The 17,075-nt window shown below is 43.5% G+C and overlaps 1 protein-coding gene across 1 annotated transcript in view; it reads left to right on the top strand.

Annotated features, from left to right (window-relative positions):
- oma1 (OMA1 zinc metallopeptidase) overlaps positions 1 to 17,075 on the top strand; it is a 72,713-nt gene that overhangs the window by 29,087 nt on the left and 26,551 nt on the right. The window contains 3 exon segments of the mRNA XM_069938497.1: positions 2,884 to 3,057; positions 8,566 to 8,673; positions 10,879 to 11,007. Coding sequence (XP_069794598.1) covers positions 2,884 to 3,057; positions 8,566 to 8,673; positions 10,879 to 11,007 — 411 coding nt within the window.

Raw genomic sequence — 17,075 nt, 5'->3', positions numbered from 1 at the left:
AGACAGGGTGGTGAAGATGATGTTTGGCACACTTGCCTTCTTCTGTCAGAGCACTGAGTAGGAGTTGAGCCATCATGTTGCAACTGTACAACACGTAGATAAAGCCACATTTGGAGTATTTGCAGTGTTGTGGTTGCCTTGCTATAAGAAGGAAGTCTTAAACTGGAAAGGGTGCAGAAAGGATTCATGAGGATTTACTCAAGTAGGGGGGAGGGGGCTTGAGCTATAAGGAGAGACAACATCATCTCATACTTTCCTCCCAGGAGCATGGGAAATGGTGAGATAAATTATTATTGTCCTTTACTTAGGATAGAGTAGTCTAAAAGTAGAGGGCATAAATTTATCGTGAGAGGGAAAAGATTTAACAGGGATCCAAATGGCAACTTTTTCTACTGATTTATCTGTAAGGGCATCCAGGACCCTCTGCATGCCAACACATTTCAGTCTCTTTCGATTTGAGGAAATATAGATTCATCCTGAGACATACTGCTCTGCATAATACTTTCATAATGGCGTATAGATTGAAAGCAACTACCTCTTTTTTATACACAGATTAGGGAGCGATACCATTCAGTACAGTTGACGGAGCATCTGTAAGGGGAACTTGGTATTGCACATTGACTTAACACAGATGGTTTTTTATACTTCAAGATGCCTCAATGTTTTACAATTCAGTAGTAAGAGTTTCAAAAAGGAAAGATAAGCAATCAGGAGCTTTTGAAAGAAGAGAGGACGTTTGTTTGGCGACAGCTGGAGTCACTATGGGCAGATATTCAAGAATTAAAATAGAGGCTACTGTATGGATGATATGACCTGGCTTAATCAATAAGAATATTTGCCTAACTTGGGCGTCATCATAGGAGTGGAAGTGTGGAGTTTGGGGATGAATTTCAGGACATAACTGAGCTGTTGGGGAAAAAGTTGAAGGGAGAGTCTGTTTAGTACCTTCCAGCTAACAGTGGTATTGTTACAGCTCGTGAGCAGGGCAGCCACATGGCATGGTTTGAAACACAAAATTCTGCAGAAGCTGTTATTGTAGTGGACGCTCAAAAATGTTGGAGGAAATCAGCAGACTCGTAGTCTAAAAGAGGTAAAGATATATTACCAACATTTTGGGTCTGAGTCTTTTTTCGAGGAATGAGAAAAAGCAGGCAGGCACCTGAATCAAAATAATGGCGGGGGGAGCAGAGCAGACCAACAGTCAAAAAGTGATAAATGGATATTGAGAAGAGGTTCGGAGAAAGGTGAGAATTGATTGGAGGAGGGGGGCATTTGGCTCGGTAAATACAGAGCTAGGTTAATGAGACAAAAAGTAGTGGAGAGAGAGGAGTGCACCTAGTTCCACAAGTCCACTTATTAAGTGATCTATCCTGGACACACATCTTCTCGCTTGTCAGGAAGGTGCAACAACTTACTGAGAAGACTTGAGGTGGGCAAGGCTATTGGTCAACATCCTGTTAACTTTCTACTGGAGTTCTATCGAGAGTGCTTGGCCAGATGCATCACAGTGTGATATGGTTGGTGTCGAGCATCAGATCTGAGGTCAATCCACAAAATGATAAGAGAGGCAGAGAGGATCACTGGGGTCTCCCTCACTGACCTCCCCCCCACCAACGTGATGTATCGAGATCATTTTCTGAGGAACGCAAAATTGTTGAGGACCTCTCCCACCCAACACACAGCATCTTTTGCTACTCCTGTTAGGAAAGAGATACAGTACCATCAGGTTGAGAAACAGTTTCTTCCCACCGGCTGTGAGTTTGCTGAATGGCTAAATGAACTGCTCACACTAACTCTCTGAGACAATTATTTATAAAAACAATATTTATTTTTATATATGTACACTTGTTCTGCACATATATCACTTGCCTGTATGCATGTTATGTCTAGTTGTGTGCATGTTTTTGCACCGAGGACAAGAGGAAGCGGTTTAGTCGTGTTGTACTTGTGCGTCAGATCATTGGATGATAAATAAACTTGAACTTGAGAGGGAAAAGGGGAGAGGGAGAGAGTGAGAGAGAGAAATCAAGAACTAATGGAAAGGATATATAGCGATAGGATTGGTATGGGCTAATGGAAACTGGAGGTCTATGTTAATTCCATCTGGTTGGAGGGTGGTGTGCCTCCAATTAGCGGGTGGTCTTGGTCTGGCTGTGCATGAGACCATGGACTGACATGTCGGCAAGGGAATGGAGCAGGGAATTGAAATGCTTCCACTGGGAGATCCCCACTATCATGGCAGACAGAGCTGAGGTGATTAATGAAGCAATCTCTCAGTCTGCATCCAGTCTATGCGATGTAGAGGAGTCCACAATGAGAGCACTGGATGCAGTAGATGACCCCTGCAGATTCACATGAAGTGTTGCTTCAGATAGAATGACTATTGGGGGCCCTGAATGGTCATGAGGGAAGAGGTGTGGGTGAAGGTGGAACACCTTCTGTAGTTACAGGGGTAGGTGTCAAAGGGGTGACTGGTGGGTAGGGAGAAGTGGACAATGGAGTCACAGAGGGAGAGGGGAGGAGCAGGGAAGATGTGTCTGGTGGTGGGATCACGTAGCAAGCTGCGGAAATGGTGGAGGAAGATATGTTGAATAGGTCATCTACTGTATCTGGTGGTCCCAATGTGGTCTCATCTGCATAGAAGAGACAGGATGCAGAAAGGGAGTTCACTTCATTGAGCACCTCTGCTCTGTCCACCGCAATAGCAGGTATCTCCCAGTGTTTTTAGCCACATGGCATGGACTGGACTGTCAAATGGGTCTGAGGATAGAAAGCAAAACACTCAGCAGCACCTCTTCATATTCTCTAACTTTTCTTCTGAGGTTGTTAGATGCACTTTGTATTGAATGATGTTCTTTATGGTAATTGCCTCTTTTTCTGCAGGTGCTGGAGAACTACAAGGATAAATTTCTGCCTACTACTGATCCAGTCTACAAGACCATTCAGTTTGTTTTCAGCCAGTTAGTTGAGAAAAACAAAGATGTACCAGGAGTTTCTGAAACCAAATGGATTATTAACATTGTGGAAGATCCAGAGATAAATGCCTTCGTTTTGCCAGTAAGAAACAATTCCTGGTGAATTTCAAACTTAACATGTTACATTAATATTATTTTCAGTTTTGAAAATTATTGTAGCTAATTCTCTTATGATTTCTGATTTGCAAGAGGTAAAATTAATTTCCCAAACTTCTTTCTTGCGGTCTACATGATAGTATTATCCTACAGTTAATATATCATTACACTATATAATTAGTGAAAAGTCTTCAACATTTCAGTTTTTGTTAATGTGTGCCTTATCCTCAATTCTATATCTGATCAGTTTTATTCTCCATTGTTAATAATAAATAGCATTTATAATGCCTTTTTAAAACATCAGAACACACAAAAATTTGGAGTTGATTTATTAATAAGGCAGATAAGAATTTGAAAGAACAATATTTATCTTTTATTAACTGTGCAATTTGCAAAAGTGAGTAAGGAGGGAGGCTAGTGGGTTGGAGAAAGGTATTGCTGGAAGGCAGCTGAGAGGGACTGCAAAGGCCCTGCAGGAAGGGGAGATGATGTTGCCAAATGAGAGGGGGAAGGTTTTCAAAATTAGTAGTTTGGACAAAGTGGTTCATTGCAGCAGAGATCTGATGTTGAGGGTTCTGAAGTTTTTCCACAGCATAATGGAAGATTCTGTGGGGTACCAGCCATTTGGAATTTCATGCAAAGCAGCTGCCGAGATGAAGGTCTAAAGGCAATATTTTAGCAGAGTTACCATGACCTGAATATAATATTCCAGTTCAAGTCCATTCATGTGTTTCAGATTCTAAGCTGAAGTACAACACGTGGATTATTCCTTTAGAAGAAGAGTCAAATTAACTTAGAAGATGTGGAATCTATATGGGTAGAACTGAAGAATAGCAAGGGGCGGAAAACGTTAGTGGGGGTGGTATATAGGCCTCCAAATTGTAATGTAGAGGCGAGGGAAGGCATAATAAGAGAAATTAGAGAAGCGTGCAATAAGGGAACAGCTGTCATCATGGAAGACTTTAATTTACATATAGATTGGACTAGCCAAATTAGTAAAAATACTGAGGAGGAGGAATTCCTTGAAAGTTTACGGGACGGTTATCTAGACCAATATGTTGAGGAACCAACTTGGGAGCAGGCCATTTTAGACTGGGTATTATGTAATGAAAAGGGGCTAATCAGCAATCTTGTTGTACAAGGCCCTTTGGGTAGGAACGATCACAATATGATTGAATTTTCACTCGACATGGAGAGGGAAGAAATTAAAACCGAGACTAAGGTCCTGAATTATGATGGTATGAGACGGGAGTTGAGTAAGATTGATTGGGTGGTGTTTATGGGGAGGGGGTTGACAGTGGATAGACAATGGAAAGGATTCAAAAATCTAATGGAAGAATTGCAGAAATCGTTTATACCGATTTTGCATAAAAATAAACCAAAAAAGGTGACTCAACCGTGAATAACAAGGGAAATTAGAGACAGCATTAGGTCCAAAAGGAGAACATATCAATTGGCCAAAAAAAGTACCAAATCCGAAGACTGGGAACAGTTCAAGATGCAGCAAAGGAGGACAAAGGGATTAATCAAGAGGGCAAAAATAAATTACGAAAGTAAGCTTGCGGCAAACATAAAAATCAACTGCAAAAGCTTTTATAGATATGTCAAGAGGAAAAGATTGGTGAAATCCGGAGTAGGTCCCTTGCAGTCAGATTCAGGGGAATATATAATGGGGAATAAGGAAATGGCAGACCAATTAAATTCTTACTTTAGTTCTGTTTTCACAAGAGGATTCAAATAACCTCCCAAGGATGTTGGGAAACATAGACTAATTCAAGGGAGGAGCTGAAAGAAATCAGTATCTCTAAGGACATGGTCTTGGGGAAATTGAAGGGATTGAAGGCCGATAAATCCCAAGGGCCTGATAATCTACATCCTAGGGTACTTAAAGAAGTGGACATTCAGATAGCAGATGCTTTAAGAATTATTTTCCAGAACTCGATAGACTCAGGATCAGTACCCATGGATTGGAGGGTAGCTAATGTTACCCCACTATTTAAAAAGGGGGGGTAGAGAAAAAGCGGAGAATTATAGGCCAGTGAGTCTTACATCAGTAGTGGGAAAAATGATGGAATCCATTATTAAGGATGTAATAGCGGAGCATATGACTAGCAGAGAAGGGATCGGACAGAGTCAACATGGATTTACAAAAGGTAAATCGTGCTTGACCAATCTATTGGAATTCTTTGAGATGGTGAGAGGTAAAATAGATGGGGGAGAGCCAGTGTACCTGGATTTCCAAAAGGCCTTCGATAAGGTCCCACATAAATGACTGGCATGCAAAATCAAGGCTCATGGGATTAGGGGCAAGGTATTGATGTGGATTGAGAACTGGCTGGCAGATAGAAGACAGAGAGTTGGGATAAACGGCTCATTTTCCGAGTCTCAGGCGGTAACCAGTGGGGTGCCATAGGGATCTGTACTGGGACCCCAGCTGTTCACAATTTACATTAATGATCGAGATGAGGGGATTGGATGTAATATCTCCAAATTTGCAGATGACACTAAGCTAAGAGGGGTTGTGTACACTGAAGAGGGAGGTCAGGAAGCTCCAGTGTGATTTGGATAAATTGGGGGACTGGGCAGATACATGGCAAATGCACTACAATGTGCATAAATGTGAGGTTATCCACTTTGGTAATACAAACCGGAGGGCAGACTATTATTTGAATGGCAATAGATTGGGAGATGGGGAAATTGCAGAGAGACCTAGGGGTTCTTATGCACCAGTCACTGAAGGCGAGCATGCAGGTACAGCAGCCGGTTAAAAAGGCAAATGGTATGTTGGCCTTCATATCAAGAGGATTTGAGTATAGGAATAAGGATACCTTACTACAGTTGTACAGAGCCTAGCTGAGACCACACCTGGAGTATTGTGTGCAGTTTTGGTCGCCTTATCTGAGGAAGGATGTTCTTGCAATGGAGGGAGTGTAGAGGCAATTCACCAGGCTGATACCTGGAATGGCAGGAATAACTTATGAGGAAAGATTGCGCAAATTGGGATTGTACTCGCTGGAGTTTAGAAGATTGAGAGGGGATCTCGTAGAGACATATAAAATTCTGGCAGGACTGGACAGAATGAATGCGAAAGGGATGTTTCCGATGGTGGGGGAGTCCAAGACCCGGGGTCATGATTCGAGGATAGTAGGCAAACCATTTAGAACCGAGATGAGGAGGAATTTCTTTACCCAGAGGGTGGTGAATCTGTGGAATTCATTGCCACAGAGAGCAGTAGAGGCAGGTTCATTGAATATATTTAAGAGGGAATTAGATATATTTCTTCGGTATAAGGGAATTAGGGGTTACGGAGAAAAGGCGGGGTCAGGGTACTGAACTTTAAGATCAGCCATGATCTCATTGAATGGCGGAGGAGGCTCGAAGGGCCGAATGACCTACTTCTGCTCCTATCTTCTCTGTTTCAATGAAAGGAAAAAAAATCTGATTTTAAAAACTGTTTTTTGCTTTTTTTAAAAAAAATGTTTTTCCACTTCTGTCATGTGGAGTTGAGGTGAAACATTTACTAACTTATTTTCATGTCATCAGTAAACTTGGAAATGTTGCATTTGGTTTCCTCCTCAAGCTCATTAATGTAAATAGTAACCAATTGTGAGCCAATAACCAATCTCTGGGATACCTCACTGGTTCCATCCTTCCACCTTATCAAGGAGCCAGTTATTCTAGCCCTCTGTTTTCAATGTGATGGCATGTTTTCAGTCCATGCTAAAACTTTCTCTAGTACCTTGGGTTCTTAATGCATATGCACTAGCCTCTTGTATGTTACCTTATCAAAAGCCTTTTGGATTTACGTGCATGACATCCCCAAGCTCCCTTCTGCCAAATCTTCTAGTCATATCCTCGAAAAATTCAAGCAAATTTATCAAACATAATTTACCTTGCATAAAATCATGTTGGTTAGTTTTGATTACATTCAGCTTTCCTAAATGATTAGTTATTTCTTTGATTATTGATTCAACAATGAAGACGCTGTTTACATCCGGTACCGCACGGATGGCAGTCTCTTCAATCTGAGGCGCCTGCAAGCTCACACCAAGACACAAGAGAAACTTGTCCGTGAACTACTCTTTGCAGATGATGCCGCTTTAGTTGCCCATTCAGAGCCAGCTCTTCAGCGCTTGACGTCCTGCTTTGCGGAAACTGCCAAAATGTTTGGCCTGGAAGTCAGCCTGAAGAAAACTGAGGTCCTCCATCAGCCAGCTCCCCACCATGACTACCAGCCCCCCCACATCTCCATCGGGCACACAAAACTCAAAACGGTCAACCAGTTTACCTATCTCGGCTGCACCATTTCATCAGATGCAAGGATCGACAATGAGATAGACAACAGACTCGCCAAGGCAAATAGCGCCTTTGGAAGACTACACAAAAGAGTCTGGAAAAACAACCAACTGAAAAACCTCACAAAGATAAGCGTATACAGAGCCGTTGTCATACCCACACTCCTGTTCGGCTCCGAATCATGGGTCCTCTACCGGCACCACCTACGGCTCCTAGAACGCTTCCACCAGCGTTGTCTCCGCTCCATCCTCAACATCCATTGGAGCGCTCACACCCCTAACGTCGAGGTACTCGAGATGGCAGAGGTCGACAGCATCGAGTCCACGCTGCTGAAGATCCAGCTGCGCTGGATGGGTCACGTCTCCAGAATGGAGGACCATCGCCTTCCCAAGATCGTATTATATGGCGAGCTCTCCACTGGCCACCGTGACAGAGGTGCACCAAAGAAAAGGTACAAGGACTGCCTAAAGAAATCTCTTGGTGCCTGCCACATTGACCACCGCCAGTGGGCTGATAACGCCTCAAACCGTGCATCTTGGCGCCTCACAGTTTGGCGGGCAGCAGCCTCCTTTGAAGAAGACCGCAGAGCCCACCTCACTGACAAAAGGCAAAGGAGGAAAAACCCAACACCCAACCCCAACCAACCAATTTTCCCTTGCAACCGCTGCAATCGTGTCTGCCTGTCCCGCATCGGACTGGTCAGCCACAAACGAGCCTGCAGCTGACGTGGACTTTTTACCCCCTCCATAAATCTTCGTCCGCGAAGCCAAGCCAAAGAAAGAAAGTTATTTCTTTGATTATTGACACCAGCATCTTGCTAAAAATAGATATTAATTGAACTGGCTTATAGTTTCCTGCCTTCTGTCTTCCTCCCTTTTTGAGCAAAGGAGCTGTTGATGGACAGCAAGAATCCTAGAAAGAATTATATCATTTAAAACATTAGGGATAACTAGTTCATCTCATTTCTAACTGCACAAAAATAACTAACAATCTATAGGTTATAATGTAATACTGTATCATGTTGTATTTCTAAAATTCTGACAGTAATTCATTTGTGCTATCAGCAGAAATGCTGAGAGGCTCATTGAACATTGGATTGAATTGTCAGCATTTTGGGTTGCTTTTCCTGATAGAGCATCTGAACAGAAATGTCTGATGAAATGGGTAATTCGAATGATGTCTGTTTCTCCTGGCACAGAATGGACATGTGTTTGTATTGACTGGGATGCTGAAAGCTGTGGCAGACATTGATCAACTGGCATGTATTCTAGGTCACGAGATGGCTCATTGTCTCCTTGCACATGGGGTGAGTACACTTTCACCATATTTGGTGGTTTGGAAAGAGAATACTTTAGGAATTAAAATACAGGTTGTATTTCTTTAATCCGGTGAAGTTGGGACTCTGCCATTGCTGGACCACAGGAAAAGCTGGATAATAGAAAGTGCACAGAAAATAGGTGTCAAAAGTGGGGTAGATCCCTCGATCAGACCCATTTTCTGAGCTAAAGGAATCAAATATATCACAAATCAAATTGCAGTTAGCGCAATGCCTTTACAGTGCCAGCGATTGGGACCACAATGTGAATCCCGCGCTGTAAGGGCAGACATATGAACTGTCTGTTTCAGTGATAGAATTTGATATCATATCACTAGAATTTCCAAGACCTGATATGATTTAGGCATCTTTCAGTTCTCATATCCATTACCATTTGGTAAAACAATTGACAGTTGTTGCAGTTAAATGCTTCAAAATATGACTTGTTCTGCTTTAAGTCCATCAAGACAGACTATGTTGGAAGCCCTCAGAGGTCAGGCAGCATTGAAGGGGAGACAAAGAGAGTTGACTTTTTAGGTCACCGACTCTATCGGCACTAGAAAAGTGACAAAACAAGAACACTTTAAGTTGCAGAGAGGGGAAAGATGAAAAGAACAGAGGGAAAGACTGCGATTGGGTGAAGATCAAAGTCATTTAGGTAACAGTTGTTTTAAAAATAGGTAATTGGAGTCTAAAAGGAAGATAAAATATAATAAATTGAAACAGTGCAACTGTGTCCAGAGAGAAGAACTAAAGGATGTTTGCATTAAATTGTTAAAATTAATTGAGTCCTGAGGACCGTTCCTTGCCCAGTCAGAAAATAAAGTACTGTAGCGGCTACTATGGTAGATGCTACTAAATAAAGGCAAACATACACAAAGGTAGTCAACTCAAGACTGGTTTATTGCAGACATACACAGACCTTTTATTCCCTGCCTGTTAATGAGCTCATTAGTGAACAGCTACGCAGGTTAAAGCTATGAGCCATTAGCACCCCGCATCTTTAGGCAGGGGCTTCACCTGATCCACTTGCTGTACTTTGGCACCCAACACTGCTAGCCCACAATGCGTCAAGTAAGTCTGTGAACTGACAGTGGCTGTGCACCCGCTGCAGTATATTCCCAAAGACTAAGAGATGGGAGTGGATTTGACTGATTGGTGATTGGAAACAAGGGATGTGTTTTACTTGGAATTGCCCACACTCTGTTCGGTTTCTTCACTAAAGATGATACACTAAATTGGAAGAAATCCAAGTAATTTACTACTTCAAAAAGAACTAAAGAATCTCTGGGTTGCATGTGACAATAATCTTGACAATAACTTGAACTTTAAACCCATTTAGGACTGTAGATCTGAAGATGGAGTACAAGAAAGAATCAAAAGGTCTTTGACTGTACCTGTTGTGGTTGCATGGAAAGGTGCTAGTGAGAAGGGGGGTGGGGTGGGGATGGTGGCTGGTGGGAATGGAAGAACCAGGGAATATTGGAAAGAATTGTCCCTTCAGAATACTGAAAATAGAAAAATCAAGAAAGTGTGGCCAGTGTTAGAAATTATGGAGGAGGATGATCCCATGGTGCATGGGAGATGAGGACAAAGGGAACCCTATCCACAGTCTTATTAGAAGGAAAATAAGATAGAGCAAAAGTGTTGGAAATAGAGTCACGAGGCTGGGAGCCCTTCCATGTATGGAAAAAGAGATGACATAATTGAGGAGAAAGGAAGATGTATCAAAGACAGTGGTATGGAAAGGTGGATTTGAAAAGGAAACACTTGGACAGTGGCATGGAGTGCTTCTAGAAAATGGAAGGAAGGCATATAGTTGAGACAAGCTGCAGGAGCCTGGTCTCCACTACTTCTCTGTTACTCAGGAAATAAGATGAGATGTGTCAAGTCTTTTGAGACCTTCTTGCAGTAGTTGAATTTGATACTATTTTAATGAGGAAACAATATTACTCATCATTGTAATGCCATGGAATAAAGATGAGGACAGTACAAAAAAAATGTAATCTTTTGATGGTTTATGGGATTTTTTTATGTTAGAGAGGCACTGGGGCTGCTGTGAGTAGACAGTGGATAATCAGGGGGTGACAGAGGAGATCATATTACAGAAGTGGATTTATGGGTAGATTATAATGTTTATATGCATATAATTTGTTTTTCCATATTGAATGAGCATTAACTCAACTATTGTTGTAGGCAGAACATGCAAGTATTATTCAGCTCCTTGATTTTGTGTCCCTCGTTTTTTTGACACTTATTTGGGCTGTGTTCCCTCGAGACAGTCTTGCTCTTCTGGGGCAGTGGATCCAAGGCAAACTGATCCAGGTAAGACTGTTTTCATTTGTTTTCTCATTTGTACATACAAATGTTAGAACCAGGCATAGATTGCTCAGCCCTTAGACTGTGCTTCATTCAATAAGATCAAGACTGAGTGAATCCAGAATTGAGGATATGTTTATGGTAAAAATAATCCATTTGCTTTGGTTTTGCAAGCCTCTATTTTCATTAACCTTTCAGGAGGAATGTTCCAAAGGCTCAAGATGCTCAGTGAAGGGGAAAAAAAAAAGTCTTGTTCTTAAATAGGAAAACCTTTATTTTCAAGCAATGACCTGAACTCTAGATTCTTCCATGAGAAGAAACATTTTCCCCTTATACTCCTGATGAAGACCCCTGAGGCTCTAAGACAGTGGCTCTCAACCTTTTTCTTTCCACTCACATACCACTTTAAGTCATCCCTATGCCATCGGTGCTCTGTGATTAGTAAGGATTGCTTAAGGTGGTATGTGAGTGGGAAGGGAAGGTTGAGAATCACGACTCCACACCCAATTGTTACTGAAATATTTTGCTTGAGAAAAATTGTCATTTGCCCATTTCCTTTGGAGTTATGAAACATGAACATAACAAGTCAATTAGTTATGATTAAAACAGTGGTTTTCAAACTTTTTTTCTACCCACATATTTATTTTTTATTTAATTAAGTATTGTTATAAGCCCAGAGGAACCCAAAACCCAGCAACAATAGAAATTCACTAAGACAATTGGTTAGTTAAACAAAAGTTACTTTTAATTATCTTTAAGCATGAAAACAGAATCAAACTTTAACTTATTACTATTAACAACCCCCATCTAATTCTAAGCGCAGTGCATGTAATGTGTATTTTAGTTCAGAAAAATTCTTTAAAACAACAGTCCAATCTCATTTCTCACTCCTCCAAGTTCACTGGTATCAGGCAATTCTTATACTGTGCACAGAATTTAACATTTATAAAGTTCACCAGGCTTGAAAGGTAAATGGTTACCGCTCAGGAAGGTTCTTTTCGGTTTTCAGAGAGAGATTTGTTGCTCGTTGGACACCCACAACTAATTCCTTCTGATCAGCCACTTCAGTGTCTTGCTGAAGAAATTTTCCCCATCAGTGTCTTCTAGATGATAACCTCTTTCTTTCAGGTCACCACAAAGTTCCTTTTCTGTTTCCCTTATTTCAAGTGAAACATATGCAACCAGTCTTCTCCTTTTGTATGGATCACAAGGGCTTTGACCAGGCTGAACTAAGAACTCACAACCCGTCTTCAAAACGGGATTTTTCCATAAGCTTGCCAGCTTGTCCTGTTCCAGTTCCAACTGTTGCTGTTGAACTGTAGAACTGAATTTTCTCTCTCTCTCTCTCTCTCTCTCTCACTCAGAGAAAACCACATGACCCCTCTTAGAATAGCCAACTGCACTCAGACAGACTACAGCTCCAGACTTAATTTTCCGAGTTCATTCATCTGTTGCTTTTCAAAATATTATTCTATTGTTCCACAGCATGTCCAATTAACACCTGCTTGTGAAATCCTTAAGGCATTCTTCAAAGTTTGTGCAAAGGCATTCAGAGCCTGAACCATCTGGCTTGAGCAGAGGTCCACCATTTTAAATGAGATCTGTTTTGAAGTGTTTGTATCTGTATGTGACCTAAACTTAAAAACCTGCCACAATTTATCTCCTTTAAAACATATCTATATACAATATAAAAATAACATAATCTGTCACAGTATTTTGTAATTAAGTGTTGTGTATCCAACACTTCCTTAATCTCCATGTTGTCCAGCACACAGGCCTGTTCAATTTCAACCTCACTGTGATCAAGGTAATTTTCTCTTGTGTATACAAGAGATTTTCTCTTGTGTATACATGTCAAAGCAAAGCTCGACGTTGCAACCCGCCTCACGGACCCGTCCCCTGAAACCCTCTGGGATCAGTTGAAGGCTACCATACTGCAATCCACTGAAGAGGTACTGGGCTTCTCCTCCAGGAAAAACAAGGACTGGTTTGACGAAAACAGCCAGGAAATCCAGGAGCTGCTGGCAAAGAAGCGAGCTGCCCACCAGGCTCACCTTACAAAGCCGTCCTGTCCAGAGAAGAAACAAGCCTTCCGTCGCGCATGCAGCCATCTTCAGCGCAAACTCCGGGAGATCCAAAATGAGTGGTGGACTAGCCTCGCCAAACGAACACAGCTCAGCGCGGACATTGGCGACTTCAGGGGTTTCTACGAGGCTCTAAAGGCTGTGTATGGCCCCTCACCCCAAGTCCAAAGCCCGCTGCGCAGCTCAGACGGCAAAGTCCTCCTCAGCGACAAGATCTCCATCCTCAACCGATGGTCAGAACACTTCCAATCTCTTTTCAGTACCAACCGCTCAGTCCAAGATTCCGCCCTGCTCCAGCTCCCTCAACAGCCCCTAAGGCTAGAGCTGGATGAGGTTCCCACCCTGGATGAGACATATAAGGCAATCGAACAACTGAAAAGTGGCAAAGCAGCAGGTATGGATGGAATCCCCCCAGAAGTCTGGAAGGCTGGCGGCAAAACTCTGCATGCCAAACTGCATGAGTTTTTCAAGCTTTGTTGGGACCAAGGTAAACTGCCTCAGGATCTTCGTGATGCCACCATCATCACCCTGTACAAAAACAAAGGCGAGAAATCAGACTGCTCAAACTACAGGGGAATCACGTTGCTCTCCATTGCAGGCAAAATCTTCGCTAGGATTCTCCTAAATAGAATAATACCTAGTGTCGCTGAGAATATTCTCCCAGAATCACAGTGCGGCTTTCGCGCAAACAGAGGAACCACTGACATGGTCTTTGCCCTCAGACAGCTCCAAGAAAAGTGCAGAGAACAAAACAAAGGACTCTACATCACCTTTGTTGACCTCACCAAAGCCTTCGACACCGTGAGCAGGAAAGGGCTTTGGCAAATACTAGAGCGCATCGGATGTCCCCCAAAGTTCCTCAACATGATTATCCAACTGCACGAAAACCAACAAGGTCGGGTCAGATACAGCAATGAGCTCTCTGAACCCTTCTCCATTAACAATGGCGTGAAGCAAGGCTGTGTTCTCGCACCAACCCTCTTTTCAATCTTCTTCAGCATGATGCTGAACCAAGCCATGAAAGACCCCAACAATGAAGACGCTGTTTACATCCGGTACCGCACGGATGGCAGTCTCTTCAATCTGAGGCGCCTGCAAGCTCACACCAAGACACAAGAGAAACTTGTCCGTGAACTACTCTTTGCAGATGATGCCGCTTTAGTTGCCCATTCAGAGCCAGCTCTTCAGCGCTTGACGTCCTGCTTTGCGGAAACTGCCAAAATGTTTGGCCTGGAAGTCAGCCTGAAGAAAACTGAGGTCCTCCATCAGCCAGCTCCCCACCATGACTACCAGCCCCCCCACATCTCCATCGGGCACACAAAACTCAAAACGGTCAACCAGTTTACCTATCTCGGCTGCACCATTTCATCAGATGCAAGGATCGACAATGAGATAGACAACAGACTCGCCAAGGCAAATAGCGCCTTTGGAAGACTACACAAAAGAGTCTGGAAAAACAACCAACTGAAAAACCTCACAAAGATAAGCGTATACAGAGCCGTTGTCATACCCACACTCCTGTTCGGCTCCGAATCATGGGTCCTCTACCGGCACCACCTACGGCTCCTAGAACGCTTCCACCAGCGTTGTCTCCGCTCCATCCTCAACATCCATTGGAGCGCTCACACCCCTAACGTCGAGGTACTCGAGATGGCAGAGGTCGACAGCATCGAGTCCACGCTGCTGAAGATCCAGCTGCGCTGGATGGGTCACGTCTCCAGAATGGAGGACCATCGCCTTCCCAAGATCGTATTATATGGCGAGCTCTCCACTGGCCACCGTGACAGAGGTGCACCAAAGAAAAGGTACAAGGACTGCCTAAAGAAATCTCTTGGTGCCTGCCACATTGACCACCGCCAGTGGGCTGATAACGCCTCAAACCGTGCATCTTGGCGCCTCACAGTTTGGCGGGCAGCAGCCTCCTTTGAAGAAGACCGCAGAGCCCACCTCACTGACAAAAGGCAAAGGAGGAAAAACCCAACACCCAACCCCAACCAACCAATTTTCCCTTGCAACCGCTGCAATCGTGTCTGCCTGTCCCGCATCGGACTGGTCAGCCACAAACGAGCCTGCAGCTGACGTGGACTTTTTTACCCCCTCCATAAATCTTCGTCCGCGAAGCCAAGCCAAAGAAAGAATACTGACACAAAGTATTTATTTAGGACCTCCACAACCTTGTCTTCCTCCAGGCACATGTTGCCTCCCTTATCCTTTAGCGGCCCAAACTTCATACTTGTCAAACTTCTGTTCTTCACTTATGCATAGAACACCTGGGGTTCTCCTTAATTCTACATGCCAAGGGGTTTTCATGCCCCCTTCAAGCTCTCCTAAGTCCTTTCTTAAGCTCCTTCCTGGCTATCATATACTTCTCATGAGCCCTTCCGGTTTCCTATATCTAATGTATTCTTTCTTCTTCCTCTTGACTAGTTGCCTGACCTGTTTCGTCAGCCACAGTTCTCTTTTACTATTATCTTTTCCTTGTCCCAGTGGGACAAACCTATCTTGAACCCTGCACAATTGGTCCCTAAATTTTCTCCACATTACTTCTGTGCTTTCACCCTTAAACATCTGTTTCCAGTTTATTCTCAGTGGCTCCTGCCTCATCCCTTCCCTGTTAGAGGTCAGACTTCCCCAGGAGAAATTATAATGATCCAGAAATCTGAACCCCTGCCCCTGGCACTAACATTTCAGCCACGCATTCATCTGCTACAACTTCCTGTTCCTACCCTCTCTGGCGTGTGGCACAGGCAGAAAATCCTGAGATTGCCACCCTTGAGGTCCTGCTTTTTAACTTCTTTCCTAACTCCTTATATTCCCTCAGGTCCTCATCCCTACTCCTATTTTTGTCATTGGTTTCCACATGGACTACGACATCTGGCTGGTCACCTTCACCCTCCAGAATCCTATAAATTCAATCACAGATGTCCCTGACTCTGGCACCTGGGAGGAAACATACCATCTGGGAGTAAAGATCATGTTCACAGAACCTCCTATCAACTTGTCAAACCAATGAGTCCCCAATCACCATTGCTCTCCTCTTCTCCCGCCTCCCTTCTGAGCCAGGGCACCAGCTTCTGTGCTGGTGATATGACCACCACAATTTGTCCCTGGTAGGTCCCTCCCCAACAGTATCCGTTGATGGGAATGGCCACAGAGGTCCTCTGTGTTGTCTGCCTCTTCCCCTTCCCTCTCCAAATTACCTGTCTCCTGAGTTTTAGGGGTGACTACTTCCCCGAAATTCCTGTCTATCACTCTTTGCCTCCCTCAAGATCCACAGTTCATCCAGCTCCAGCTCCATGTCCCCAACTTGGTTTGTCAGGAGCTGCAGCTGGATGCACCTCTTGCAGGTGTAGTCATCAAGAACAAGCGTGCTGTCCTGATTTCCCACATCCTACCACCAGAGCACTGGACTGCCCAAACTACTGCCTCTATTACCTACTCCCAAGTTAATTAAATTTATTAAAGAAACTTACTGGCTTTACCTCTGTGGGAGCAAGCACTTTCTCAGCTTCTGCTCTCTGAATCCTCTCGAGCCAAAGCCTCAATGTTTTACTGTGCCACTCAAACACTGCAACTCCTTTAGCTTCACCTCCCTTTATTTGTTCCTGCCAATTATCTCAATTACGCAATCCCACAAATCAACACTGTGATGCGCTATCGAGCAGAAAAGCAGATACAAAACATAGTCTGTTCAATAGGCTTTATTCTACATAAACTTCCATAGAGCTGGCTGTGAGAGTGGCTGTGCTGGTTCTGAGACTGACCTCGAATGACCGGATGTAGCTTATATCCCGGAGGGTGATTGGCAACTGACCGGGTGGGGCTTGGTCTATTCAGGTCGGCTGATTGACAGCCAGCCAGGTGTTGCGTTGTCCTCCAGTGCTCTTCTGCAGGTACATAGGTTGCCCCCTGCAGTAGGCTAGTGGTTTATCACCACATTCACCCCCTTCTTTAAAAATTGTCCTGGGGAGGGAGGTTATATTTCACATT

The sequence above is a fragment of the Narcine bancroftii genome, chromosome 5, assembly GCF_036971445.1.
Source record: "Narcine bancroftii isolate sNarBan1 chromosome 5, sNarBan1.hap1, whole genome shotgun sequence".
Classification (NCBI taxonomy): Eukaryota; Metazoa; Chordata; class Chondrichthyes; order Torpediniformes; family Narcinidae; genus Narcine; species Narcine bancroftii.
The sequence above is the reverse complement of the archived record's forward strand: the minus strand, read 5'-3'. Positions and strand labels throughout refer to the sequence as shown.